Source organism: Syngnathus scovelli, chromosome 21, assembly GCF_024217435.2.
Source record: "Syngnathus scovelli strain Florida chromosome 21, RoL_Ssco_1.2, whole genome shotgun sequence".
Lineage (NCBI taxonomy): Eukaryota > Metazoa > Chordata > Actinopteri > Syngnathiformes > Syngnathidae > Syngnathus > Syngnathus scovelli.
The window spans coordinates 5,052,376-5,066,130 of record NC_090867.1 but is presented as its reverse complement, the minus strand read 5'-3'; the positions used below and the strand labels follow the sequence as shown (position 1 = coordinate 5,066,130).

The window sequence follows — 13,755 nt, the reverse complement described above, 5'->3', positions numbered from 1 at the left end:
GGGCGGCATTAGCAACGCTTAACCGAGCCAAAGGTCAACAGTGACACGCTTTAGCATTTACACATAAAAGAAATCAAATGTTACATTGCAATATTGTCCAATATTGATCAAATTAAAAAAAAAAAAAATGAAGATAAGATGAGGTCAAAGTTGAAGATCACCATAGCAACTGCAAGCTCCCTAACTGTGTCTGTGTCAGGACACATTCATTAGGAATGTCACGATTATTAATGAACAAGGACGAACTGTCATTAGAAAGACGCGTGATTAACTCCGCCGTTTTTCATCACAGCTGGAGAAAAGTCCTCAAGTGACATCACTTTATCATTAATAGCTTTTCTTTTTTTAACCAGGTCCATTGTGTTTATTTTTCTATAACGTGTCACATGATGACTCCAATGTAAAAAAAAAAAAAAATCAAGGAATACTTCTAGAAATATATTTTTTTCTGTAAAGTAATTCACACACACACAAAAAAAAAACATGCACTGTACTTCCCATTGAGCCTAAACGAACAGTGGGTGCTATAAAATGACCTTTATGAATGTTAATAATTCATGATGGGTTTTGCTCCAGCGCTGTGGGTCACTAATTGATCGTCCTCACAAGATGCAATACAAAGGTACTTCCTGACCTACGAGCCTGGTGAACAAACGTGGCTAACTAAATAATTCATTCAAACAGCATGGCAGGAATACGATTGCTCCAGTTCAACTATGTACACTGCTTTTTTTGTTTTTTTTCATAACATACCAAATCTCCGGCAGTCACATAAAAGGACTCATAAATATGATTGGTTAAGAGTAATAGGGTGTGTAATCCTGTACCCACAGAGGTTGTCTCTCTTCTCGCTGAGCAGGAAAGAGATTTAAAACAATTTGACCATCAGTGTGACCTTTCAAGAATAAAGCGTTGCTGGGTGTTGCCATCTGCAAAAGAATTGAAAGAAAAAAGTGTGTCAACTCTCACTCCTTCCTTTATTTCTGAATGGTTTGGTTACAATCTAGGTCAAAATGATTCAGATTTTTTTTTTTGGGGGGTTATCCAAGATCACGTTCCGGGAATCCGTCTTACTTGATCAAAGCACCTTGGATCGGATCAGACAAATCCGGATCCAAACTTTTATAAATGACTCAATCCGTATAATGACTGCTCTAAAATTTAGACTTTATATCACACTGAAAGTTACTTAATATGAGAAAACTGGCAGAATGGCCAGCAAGACTGTACACAAACCGTACCTGAGCTTTGTTTTGATATCGAGGATGGCAGGCGATGACTGTGATGAAAGTGAAGGTTGCCACAAAAATAGCAGCGGAAGACAAGATGAAGAGTATGTTGGTGTTGTCTGAAATAAAAATGATGGACAATTGTGGGACTAGTTTCAAGTTGGATTCAAATACATTCCCGCAAAGAATGTTATGCTAGGCTTGAGCATAATCGTAGCAAGGCAACAAGAGCAAATCAATTAAGTGCAGCTAAGTTAGCGCATTTCTTAGAATCGACTGGCCTCTTTCCACCTGTGGAACTAACGCTGAACAGCACATTGAAAATTTTATGCGGCTCGTGAGACGTCTCAAATCTAATCCGGCTTCCATGTGACTGTTTCAATAGAAGATAATAGAAGATACAGAAAATAATAATATAATATAATATAATATAATATAATATAATATAATATAATATAATATAATATAATATAATATAATATAATATAATATAATACAATACAATACAACACAACACAACACAACACAACACAACACAACACAACAAAACATAATATAATATAATATAATATAATATAATATAATATAATATAATATAATATAATATAATATAATATAATATAATATAATATAATATAATATAATATAATAATGGATGGATAATATAACACAACACAACACAACACAACACAACACAACACAACACAACACAACATAACATAACATAACATAACATAACATAACATAACATAACATAACATAACGTAATGTAACATAACTTAACATAACATAACATAACATAACATAACATAACATAACATAACATAACATAACATAACATAACATAACATAACATAACATAACATAACATAACAACGAAATATAATAAAATAAAAATTAGCATTTTAGATTCCACTTACTGTTTTTCCTGACAAAGAGATTGAAGGAGGTCTGTAGCTTGCTGATGTCATTTCGAACGCTGATGTCCAAGCAGTGAACCCCGGCCGTGGTGAAGGTGTGGTTGAGCCACAAAGTGTTCCCGTACAACATGGTCAGCGTGCAGCTCCCCGTCGTGTCGGGTACGCAGTTGGCCACAAAGCGCCAACACACCCACATGGGGGGGCTGAATGACGCAATGACCTCAGGTTCAAATCAAAAATAGAAAACAAAATGTAACTTTTTACCTGCCATCCATGTGAAAAGCCAGCCCGGTTGTTTGAGACACCTCATAATCAAAAGGCCCTGTCAACTTGATGCTTTTAACGGCATCTGTAAATCAATTTTCACACGTGTTACTCAAAACAATGATATTTGGAATCTACCAACAGACATCACACTACAAACCAAGCACTTGAATATCCTTGGAGTATATTCCAGTTAATGGAGGTGTGTATTCAGTTATATTGACTCTGATTTTCAACCGGAATGTGTAGTTTCCAGACAAGGCGTAATGGTAGCGGACAACAGGCTCGGTCCCTTGGATTACCTCTCTACATTTCCGGAAACAAAATGATCAGCACAAACAATTCCTAACATTTAAATTGGCAATCATCATACCCGTTTCCTAAATCCCACGTGTAGCTGAAGTTTGCTGTGCTGAAATTCTGCTGGGGATCAGAAAGTTGGAACATGGTCTCGGTGGGGATGTCTGAAGCCAGCTCTCCTGTGTCTCTCAGATAGGTGGCGTTGCCATCCGTTTGGTAGAAAACCAACTTCCCGGCGATAGTTTCTGATTCGAGAAAGGTGACATGTCATCGCTGCATGCAAAGGAGTAGAAAATCATGTTGGACTACCTAAATTTGTCAGAGGAACGTCAGGCTCTGCCACACCCGGGAAAACCAGGATGAAAAGCAACACTAGTGTTCTGTAAATGTATAATCAAGTTAATGAACTGTTCAAAAGATAAAAACTTTTTGAATTTTAGCTTACCCGTCCATGTATTTGCTCTGCTGGTCCCCTCGAGGCCCTAAATAAACAGGAAAATCCAGAGGATGAAATGGAAGCAATGTGTGCAGGGGACTTGTGAGCTCCTCTCAGATTGCCATCATGTCGATGACAGCTTGAAATTGCCACCATGAAATTAAGTCATGTGCCCCTGAAAGAACAACAACCTACTTTTGAGCCTGGTCTTCTTTTCATTGCGATGGATGCTGACCATTGGCTCAAACCACCCCATAAAATTTCTCTTTCATCCATTTGGGAAGTGAAAGAATTTATATTTATATTTGAACGAATTGAAAGAATTTTATTTTATTTAATTTTATTTTATTTTATTTTATTTTATTTTATTTTATTTTATCATTCTTCTCACCACTCTCTTAAGAGCCATGCTGAAAGAACTAAAAAAAAACGTGGAATTAATGATGGAAGCACGTTTTGCATTGTACTGTCGCCCTCTCGTGGTTAAAGTATGAAACATGCTTAAACCGTTATAATGAAATAAAGTAAAATAAATTAAAATAACTAATATAATTATAAAATAGTATAAAAATATAAAATGAAAAAAATAAATGATAATTATGAATATAATAAAATATGATATAGTAAAATAATACATAATGTAATATATAATATATAATATAATATAATATATAATGTATATACTATGTATATATGAATATATGTATGTATGAATATATATATTAATATATAATTTTCATAATTATTTATTTTATAATTTATTTATTTTAATTTATTTTACTTTATTTCATTATATTGTATTACATTATAATGGTTTAAGCATGTGCTTCATACTTTAACCACGAGAGGGCAACAGTACAATGCAAAACGTGCTTCCACCATTATTTCCGCATGTTTTTTTTCAGTCCCGCAGAGCCATGGCTCTTAAGAAAGTCAGCGCTATTTATAGCAATAATTATATTATATTATATTATATTATATTATATTATATTATATTATATTATATTATATTATATTATATTATATTATATATTATATTATATTATAGAGGGGGACATAATTTGTGTTACAAGCATGGCCGCAAAACGAATTAAACTCGTATATGAAGGTCCCATAATGTTTTTTTTTTTTTTTTTTTACTCAGCAGCTGAGTCAACCCTTGTGACGTCAAAGTCCCACCCTCTGAGTAAAACCTGACAGCGTCCCAGCGAGTGAGGGAGTGTGCATCAACAAGCCGGTTTGCTTTACGCACGCGTGCATTGCGCCAGAGGTGCATGGCATGCCCGGGAGTAATTTTCCTGCTGTGGAACCGACGGTAGCGACTGGATTATAATATTATCTATCATTATTATTATTATTATTTTTTTTTTGGGGGGGGGAGAAGCCACGCACCAACATGTCTGGGACCCCGCAAGACGTGAGCAAGCTCACCGAGCTAACTTATAAAGTGAGTCTAGCAAATATTTGGTGATAATAAACGACGTTATTATTGTTTGTATGATTTAAAATGGGAAACTTGTTTTTTCCCGTAAAGTTTGCTGTGACTTCTAAATTCTATCAAAGCAGACAACATGAATATTTTTTCGGGGCTTTCATTCCCCCTTGTCGCCTATATGACGAGCCATTGTTTTCATGTTGTTTGAAAACAATTTCGACCGAAGCGCTGCAATATTAAGCTTTCAACAACAAGCCCATTCTAGAATGTCACACTCTGGTGCATCAGATTGTTTGAAAGTGTGCCAATCACTGTTTGTTTGCTCCTGCTGTAGATTATGCACAATTGAGAACAGTGATTAATTTAATTTGGCTTATTTTTGCTTCTATTTCAATCTAATCCAGTAGTGGACATACATGGCATGGAAAAAAATAAGATACAAGGGCTATTTTGACAGTCTTGAAGTTTTAATGAATTCAATATACTAAAACGGAATTTTTCATGTGTCTTTGTTGGCAGACATGCGTTAGTTTCAGCGAAATGGGTTGGGAGGGACGGGAGAAAGGAACCTGTTTCCTTTTTTTTTTTTTTAAGCTCTCTTAACTTCACTCTGCAGCACGTTTCTAAAAGTCACGCCTGTCTCCTCATTGTTACTTTCGGGGTGTGCCAGGGGAGCAAGACGGGGAGGTGAACAACCCTGGACTGCTCAGGCATTTCAATAGAGTGGGGGGGGGGGGGGCACTTTTGTGCAGGACTTTGCTCCTCTAAGAAAGCGTAAGGAATGCACACAAGGTCAAGTTAAAGATTGAAGGTTTTATTGCTGCTATATTTAAAGAGCCACCTGCACCTCTTTTATCAAAACATGAAATTGAGCACGTGCAAATCACAGTTCTGACTCCAGTTCTGAACATTTCTCCCAGAATGTGATGGACCAGTACAACCCCAGCTTGAGGAACCTGGTGAACCTCGGAAAGAGCTATGAGAAGTCAGTGACAGGTAAGAACACACCTGATTGTTTTGTTGACAACTATTGAAAATAGTTAGCATGTTTGAACTTCTTGGCTTAGTTCTGCTCACAAATTGAGTTTGTGATCCTCCCACATAGCCATGACCCTCGCAGGAAAGGCCTACTTTGATGCCGTCACAAAGATTGGAGAAAACGCTACCATGTCTCCAATTTCCAAGGAACTTGGTAAGTCACGCTAATCAGGAAAATTGAGTTGGATGGAGAAATACATTTTCTCAGTAAGACAAAAATAACATTCTGACAGCACGTGTTTTCATCCATCACCTGACTTATCTTCCATTACAGTATAAGTGCTAGAATCCTAAAGCCGCTCTTAATTTTCAAAGGGATCATAATACATTTTGTTATGCTCCATCAACTTACCGCTCGGCTCCAATTAGACACAAATAAGTGAACGCGTTGTCAATTAATTTGAAGCAATGGTGTCGACGCCAATGTGAATAATTAAATGACATTGTTAGTCTCCTTCGCATGTTTTGAAACAACCACAATTAGCTTTAGACTAAAATAGATTCATTTCATCAGAGCTGGCAGGAAGTATTTTTCACACTGCTTGCGGGTCATAAAGTTGCATCTAGTGGGTGTATTTAATATCAGACGCTTGAAGATTTGATGACACTTAAGTTCTTCAATCAGAATGACCGTCCCAGAGCGATGTCACTCCCTACAGCAGGGACTATTTATCGAGAGAGTGTGAATTCTCCTGCAGCCTGCTGCCGGCGTCATACGGCAAACATGCTGAATAAACACGAGCACAGAAGAATGTCTTCTCACTGCTGATCCTTGCTTACTCCCTAGTTCGACTCACCCTAATCCCCCAACTGTTTGTGGGAGGCTCACAGTGGAGCCGAATTGATTTTCTTTTTTTTTTTTTTTTTTTTGCGTGATTGAACCGCCCACGTCTTTTAGTTAGCATGTCTGAGATCCTGGGTTTTAAAATTCAATTTAAAACTCAGCTATTTGCTGTGTTTGTGTTAAAGCAATAAAAGTATGGCTTTGGCGCCATCTTGTGGCATCTTGGTGTGAACGAACTATGTTGACATGACTGAAAGAGTTTTATTCGGGGGAAAAATGTGGTTTACTGCCATGTTGGTGTTAAGGAACTATGGAAAGTGAGTTGAGGAGTTTTTATTAAGACACAAAGAGTGCCCAGGAAGACTATTTTTAATTCTTAATAATATTTTTCACAGTCTCCCTCATATGATCTTGCATCGAGTGTGTGATAGCCGACAGAAAGATGACAACGATGAGCTCACAAGCTTCTCGTTGTGCTCTGAGTCAATATGGTTTTCACGATTTTTTTTTATCACTCTTACAACACATTGGGCGTAACACGTCTGAGGCAACCTGTCTCCGGGACTGCCCTTCCACGTACGATGGCGAAAAACCTTTGGAGCGTGACGCACAGACGATGTGGTCACACAATGCTTGTGCGGGCAAGCTCAGTGATGCATTTCATTGGAAGGCAGAGTTGCGAGAGAGAACACATTGATATGTGTTCTGTACTTGGCGGAATGACCAAAAGTACTGCCAAGGGTAACAACCTAAATAAAGCCACTAACATTGACTCATATTGCACAATTAATGGATGCCAAATAGGTAATGGTTGATTCGTTTGTACTTTAAGCATGATGTCATGTGATAAGAATGTTGTAGGTGGTGTTCTCAATGCCTTTGACTATTCATAATCCTGTCTGGAATTGTTTTCACACCTTGTTAAAAATTTGACGCAACAATTAGGATCCCCCGAAATATGTTATGTTATGTTATGTTATGTTATGTTATGTTATGTTATGTTATGTTATGTTATGTTATGTTATGTTATGTTATGTTATGTTATGTTATGTTATGTTATGTTATGTTATCAAGAGTGACATTTCTAATGTTCTACAATATGGCTCCTAATCTTTTTGTCCACAATATTAAATGCTATGATGTATTGCAGTTCTCCAACAAGGTGAACTGGAGCTATATTCATAAATCATGCTGCTTCACAAGGCAACATTTTTGATGCAGGTCTATTATTGGATGTCATTATATTTTATGAGATCTCCCACTTTTGGACTAATGAGTATCTGTGGAACGTACTTTGTTGCAAGTAACACACTGCAACCTCAGCAAGTTTTTACACCTTATTAAAAGCCCGCAGGTGCACGCTGGCCTCTTTGGCCCCGCCTACTCCTCAACTAATCTCGCGACCCGTGCCGCAGCGATCTGTTACGTGGCTTGTCCAAACAGTCGTACGGGAAGCACAAAGGCAGCATTTACTCGTACTTTCTGCTGACCTTCAGAGGGCAATGTTGTTGTAGCTGGACATTGGAAATAGCATTGGGGGTGTCAGGTCAAATGTCATACTTTGTTGAACCAGTAGAAAATTCTGGTCATGTTTATGTTAGCTAACTCGTTGCTACATATGTCCACCCATCGTATATGATCCTAGAAACCGCGCAAAGGTTTACTCTGGATCACCGGCCGGCAGTAAACCAGCGGTCTAGATTTCACCCCATTGTTATGGATGGAGCACTCCTGCTTATTTACAATTGTCGGTGTTGACTCACTGCCATTGTACGGTGCTACAGCCTGACTCTGAATGGAGACAGTTCTATATCTGCTCCCGATCCAGTGCCAGAACCATACAGATTGTTCTGACAATGATTGACAAGTGCCATTTCTTTCTAGGTATGGTTCTGATGGACATTGCAGAGGTCCACAGAAAGGTCCATTTTGAACTGGAGCAAAATGTAAGTAGCAAAGAGAGATAATATTAGGAAATGTTTAACCGGTGAGTCCATTATGACGACCTTTTGTCATAATACCGCCACGTGAGGAAGATGGTTTCGATAAGGTTTTTATTTTTGTCGCCTTTATTGCAGTTCAAGAGATTCCACCGAGATGTTCTCTTAGAGTTGGAAAAGAAGACGGAAATGGATGTGAAGTATATGAATGTAAGCAAGTCCATGTTTATTTTATTTAGAGTTAAAGTATACATATAAAGTGCTTCCCCCCCCTTTGCTCAGGCTACATTTAAGCGCTACCAGTCAGAACACAAGTCCAAGCAAGACTCCTTGGACCGCTCGCAGACTGACTTGAAGAAGCTGAGGAGAAAAAGCCAAGGCAAGAATGTGTCAAAATACGAGATGAAGGAGAACGAGGTGAGCATAAAATAACTACTGTCCAAACTCGGAGCTGACTTTCTGGAATCTAGCTCGTCTAGAAACACCTGCAAATGACACGACGCTCACAATCATCTTATGAACCCAAATACCTTAGCTGCAGTGCGCTTTAAAATACTACAAGACGCCAATTTGTCTATTGTCTTGTCAGCCGCTCGCATGAGGTGTGTCACAAAATGTTCCGGAACTAATGTTAGAAAAATACATTATGTTATGCTATGCTATGCTATGCTATGCTATGCTATGCTATGCTATGCTATGCTATGCTATGCTATGCTATGCTATGTTATGTTATGTTATGTTATGTTATGTTATGTTATGTTGTTATATTATATTATATTATATTATATTATATTATATTATATATAAACTTGGTTCAGAACGTCAGAAGAGGTGAGAATTGTGACATGACAACTCACGGCTGCGTTACCATGACAACACCGACTCTACTGAGCTGAAACGGTGAACCTCCCTTCTCTCAAGTGGATTTCTAGCAAGAGTGAAGTGAGGCCTGGTTTTTGTAGGGAGTGAAATTAGAGGTCTGAGGAATAGATTGCTTTTATTGTTACCATGACAACCTCTGCAAGATTTGTGAGATAGGGGGAAAATATAAGGTTGAGATGTGTTTTGATGTTTTCAGGGATTGTCTTCCATCTGTACATTTTAACCAGGAAGATCATTTCAAAACTTTGGCCACCCATGTCTTGCCTTGCCTTTTCTGACCTTGCAATTTATTTTGTGCCCCCAGTACGTGGAAACCATCACCTCGCGCCAGATGGACATGCAAAAGTTCATCGCCGACGGCTGCAGAGAGGCTCTGCTGGAAGAAAAACGACGCTTCTGTTTCCTGGCTGACAAACACTGCATGTTCTCTTATCACATTAGCAACTTCCACGATAAAGTAAGAATGGATTCATAAATAATCCCACCCAGCCAGCCCCTGGGTTTTACATAAAAGCGTTCAATCTGTGCCTTCAGGCAAAAGTGATGCTGAGCGAGAAGATCCCCGGCTGGCAGGAGATATGCTGCAACGTCAGCAAGGTGCCGGACACCGTCAAACACATGATAGACGGACTTTACATCAATCAAGAGCAATCGCTGCTTGCCAACCGCTACGGGGTATTTTTTCTTTATTCATTAAATTAATTTATTCATATCTGTTGGATGTCACAATTGATCAAAATCGACATAACATCTCACCATCAATGAGTGGCTTAAGTGTCATTATCTCGTAATGGCGGCACCATCTGATGCGTCAGATGTTTGTGTAGCGTGGATTTTAGTTGATTATCAGCCATGAAGTTTCCGGCTTTTGTTTCCCTCTGATAAAGCCTAGTGAACATTTGAGCCACTTCTCGTGTTGCTACGCAGATAAGATAATAATCATGTTTGACATCAATAACTCAACATGGACTTTGAGCCATGCATGTTTATCAGTTGAAAATGTCTTTTTCATGAGATTTTGATTGTCTTTTGCGCCCTTAGAACAGCGTTGAGTCAATGGTGCCGCCCCCTGCGCCCCCACTGAAGGCGCTCACTAGTCCACTCGCAAACATGTTCAACCCTGAGCCCAGATCTCCAATCACTTCCTCTTTAGAGAATCACTCAGGTACAGATACTAATTATTATCAGCTATTTCCAACAATATATATTTTTCTGGATTTATTTCAACTTTTGTTCTCATTCTCCATCAAAAACACATATTGAATGTTTATCAGCATTTTTTGAAAATTTATTTGGGTTCGGAATTTTCTTTTTTGCTTTCTTTTGCCCCCCCCCCCCCAAGCATAACAATCTAGCACCGCCCCTGCCTGACCTCAACCCTTTTTTACCGTACATATTTTAATGAGTCTTTTTTTTTCCAGACCAGGGCATCCTCAGCGATGATAGTCCATCCCGGTCGACCACCCAGATTTCGGGTCCCATCATGAGGAAAAAGCCTCGGGTCAAGACTATCTTTCCTCATTCGGCGGGAAACAACGACACCCTCCTCAGCTTTGACGAGGGCGACGTCATTATACTTATTAAGGAAGAAAAGGATGGCTGGCTTTATGGCGAGATGGAAAAGACTGGCCAGTAAGTATATATTTTTCTGGACATTTCAAAAATGTTTTTGTAGGCTGTTACACAAGTTATTTTTCTGTGACCTTTTAAGTGTGACATAACCTGTTCCATCTTTGTAAACAAGCACATTCTCCTTAATGCTAGAGAATGTCTTGTTGTCCTTTTCGCCCTCAGCCATTGTCAACTTTGGTGGTCATACCAACAATTGTGCCGCCAAACTGACAGTCACATTTTTCCACAGTGGCAACTTTGTGCTTTGCCTCTATATTTTGTTGTGTTATTACGGCCTGTAGGAACACAAGAATATGTCAGGTATGTTTGTGCTAGCATACCTCTTCTGGTGACTTGCCTAGCTGTTTGCAACGTGCAAAAAAAAAAAAAAAAAAGTCAACACCAGTATGTGCTGCAAATACTGGAGTTGCCATCATGGGAACATTTTAACCAAAGCCACTTTTCTATTTATGCTTGGCTGAGTCCCAGTGCACATGGCAAAAAAAAAAAAAATCATGCCTCATTGAATTTGACGTGGAAGAACCTGTATAAATTCCCACAGATCCATAAGAGGAAAATCCCACAAGCTGTTTTGCATGCTAATACATTTCAATGCATTAATTAACATATGGAAAGTGCTGAGCCTAATATTGTGGTTCACTTTTGTTTTTTAGGCGTGGTTGGTTCCCAACATCCTACTGCAGAGCTTATTCGGAGTCTATTATATCAAATAGGTAAATAGACATACATTGTGTGGTAAATATAAAAACGTAATTGTGCTAATTAAATGTCGCATGTTACACAGCAGCAGTTTGGAGTCACCGCTGCAAAGTCTGAGCACCAGCAGTTTACCCGAGTCGGATGATTTCGACTCGCTGTTGCTACCGCCGGCGGACTACTCGGATGATTTCCCATCACGCACGACGATCCCGTCAACGCAATCGCCACAGAATACGGTCAGTTGAATTATCTGAACATGTGAATTCTATTCCTGCTTATCATTTTCAAGAAGGTGGTGACCCTGTGTCAAATGTTTCCTGTAGTGATAATTTAATTACTTTTTTGCAGTTCATGATCACGCCCACACACGTTTTCAACCATGACTAATTGTTTCTTATCAACCACGCCCTTGAATGAGGCACGGCTAGAAAATTCTTTCCAGCCCGTCATATTACACGTCATAATCTTTATCTATGCTTGATAAGAATGTTCTATATTAAAACACAAATGTGTTTTGACTACATGAGATGAAGACTAATTAGAGAGACGGAAATAAAAAGACAAGAAGGGCGAGTTGACGATATGTCTGACGATAAAGCGAGAATTTATCCAAGCAACCAGCATACATGTCCAGGCACGTCCCTCCTCCATTTTCTTGTCCCTGTTCCTGTACTCAATGTCCTCTCTATTCCTGCTGCCTCAGGGTTTTACTGTCTCCAAGCCACATGCCATTGATCTTAATTTTCTTTTACGACTTTTTTTTTTATGATATATATTTTTTAATGTGCAGTGTTGAAGAAAAGGTCAAAAAGCTAAATGCTCTTTTTAAATCTTGTTTATGAGGCTGTCAGACAAGAGTGGACCTTGTTATTATTAGCGCAGGGCTAACCTGCACTTTTTAACCTTTGATTGGTTTTTGAATAAGTTTAATGTGATAAAAAAAAACTTCTGCTCATCAGAAAATGATCATCTTGCTTGAAACAAGAGAAAAAGAGGAGCAAGTGGGTGTTTCTAGGTTAGCTAGATTCCAAACGGGGAGCTTTGACATTTGCACACATGTCAACATCAATTGTTGTGTAATCTAATCCGACCAGTTTGGTAACACTGCCTCCACTTCTGGAGTAATTTGTGTGGATTTATGAATTTTTTCTTTTTTTTTTTTTTGTCTTTTGTAGGTGTCGTTACAAAATGGTAATGCAAAGGTTCCTTTTCTAGGGTGAGTGATGTCGCACAACTACTTCCAATCCAAAAATGTTGCTACTAATATTAACAATCAAAACACGTCATGATAATTTCAATTATTTATTTTTTTTGCCGCAGAGGAGGAAATCCCTTCGCTACTGTCAAGCTGAGACCGACTGTCACCAATGATCGATCGGCACCTGCCATCTAAACACAAAACAGAATGGACATATAATCAAAAGTATATATGAATGCATCTATGACTCGTACATCCCATCTCATGTAATTCCAAATAATATTCAATTGATAAATGCATTATTTTTGTCATGTTCCTGATTAGAATGCAACCAGGCTGACTTCCTGACTTACAGAAAACGAAAGACGCATATAAAAGAAAGCGTTTACATTTCTATTTTTTATTATATTGAGTTGTCTATTTTTAAAAGCGCTGCGATGTTATGTGGAGATTGTGAGAATGAAGGGAGCGTGCTGTGTTGCTTAAAAAAAGGATTTGTCATTTGAGAGCCAGCAATGAAGTATGTCATTATCTGAAATAAAATGTTGTATTCATAAGCAGGATATTTGTAAGAGATATTTAAATAAATAGTTCAACATATGTTCACCATGTGCTCAAACCAAGTTTTTGGTTTGACTGCCAGTGTATTAAATGGAGACCATTTTGATGAAGGGAATATTTTTCATGCTTAGTGATTTTGGCAGGCGTGCAAATTATGCAATATGCTAATGTCGTTCCTCACTAGTTGACATTTACGTTATCCGTTAATATGTCGGGGTCACAGTTTTGAAATATATAACGTAGATTTTGTGAGGAGATCAATTTTTTTGGACCCATATTTAAATTACAGAATGTGTACTGTATGATGGACAAATGATATACTGTTATTCCTCAGTGCCTCCTTCAGTGTACCTTGCCGTTGTGTTCACAATGTAGCCTTTATTCTTTAATAAAACAAAGTCTACATATTTAATATCAGGTTTGTATGTGTAAAATTA

The 13,755-nt window shown here is 38.2% G+C and overlaps 2 protein-coding genes across 3 annotated transcripts; one reads left to right on the top strand and one right to left on the bottom strand.

Moving 5' to 3' along the window:
- Positions 1 to 399: 399 nt before the first annotated feature.
- On the bottom strand, positions 400 to 3,260 carry tmem130 (transmembrane protein 130). The gene is made up of 8 exons (XM_049758534.2): positions 3,159 to 3,260; positions 3,023 to 3,093; positions 2,787 to 2,958; positions 2,574 to 2,719; positions 2,414 to 2,498; positions 2,150 to 2,352; positions 1,242 to 1,348; positions 400 to 929 (listed from the first exon to the last, which is right to left on the bottom strand). Exons 1-8 carry the CDS (start codon positions 3,164 to 3,166, stop codon positions 798 to 800), a joined length of 924 nt encoding a protein of 307 aa, XP_049614491.1. The 5' UTR covers positions 3,167 to 3,260; the 3' UTR covers positions 400 to 797.
- Positions 3,261 to 4,355: 1,095 nt separating this feature from the next.
- baiap2l1a (BAR/IMD domain containing adaptor protein 2 like 1a) lies at positions 4,356 to 13,730 on the top strand. Of its 2 annotated transcripts, none has more exons than XM_049758551.2 (14): positions 4,356 to 4,596; positions 5,505 to 5,580; positions 5,690 to 5,776; positions 8,291 to 8,352; positions 8,485 to 8,556; positions 8,629 to 8,763; positions 9,533 to 9,685; positions 9,763 to 9,903; positions 10,270 to 10,393; positions 10,650 to 10,860; positions 11,514 to 11,573; positions 11,648 to 11,795; positions 12,735 to 12,775; positions 12,880 to 13,730. In XM_049758551.2, exons 1-14 carry the CDS (start codon positions 4,546 to 4,548, stop codon positions 12,950 to 12,952), a joined length of 1,434 nt encoding a protein of 477 aa, XP_049614508.1. In that variant the 5' UTR covers positions 4,356 to 4,545; the 3' UTR covers positions 12,953 to 13,730. The 2 variants fall into 2 exon arrangements, with proteins under 2 accessions (XP_049614508.1, XP_049614507.1); XM_049758550.2 differs by having other exon boundaries at positions 11,645 to 11,795.
- The last annotated feature ends 25 nt before the right edge of the window (positions 13,731 to 13,755 follow it).

What these genes read in the sequence shown, in the direction of transcription:
- tmem130 (XM_049758534.2), bottom strand. An exon ending in CGTTCCTCTGACAAATTTAG is followed by an intron (nt 2,959 to 3,022) that starts GTAGTCCAACAT and finishes TTCTCGAATCAG; the next exon opens with AAACTATCGCCGGGAAGTTG. An exon ending in GCTTTTCACATGGATGGCAG is followed by an intron (nt 2,353 to 2,413) that starts GTAAAAAGTTAC and finishes TGCGTCATTCAG; the next exon opens with CCCCCCCATGTGGGTGTGTT.
- baiap2l1a (XM_049758550.2), top strand. Translation starts at nt 4,546, where the DNA reads ATGTCTGGGACCCCGCAAGACGTGAGCAAGCTCACCGAGCTAACTTAT. An exon ending in TTAGCAACTTCCACGATAAA is followed by an intron (nt 9,686 to 9,762) that starts GTAAGAATGGAT and finishes CTGTGCCTTCAG; the next exon opens with GCAAAAGTGATGCTGAGCGA. An exon ending in CTCTTTAGAGAATCACTCAG is followed by an intron (nt 10,394 to 10,649) that starts GTACAGATACTA and finishes TTTTTTTTCCAG; the next exon opens with ACCAGGGCATCCTCAGCGAT.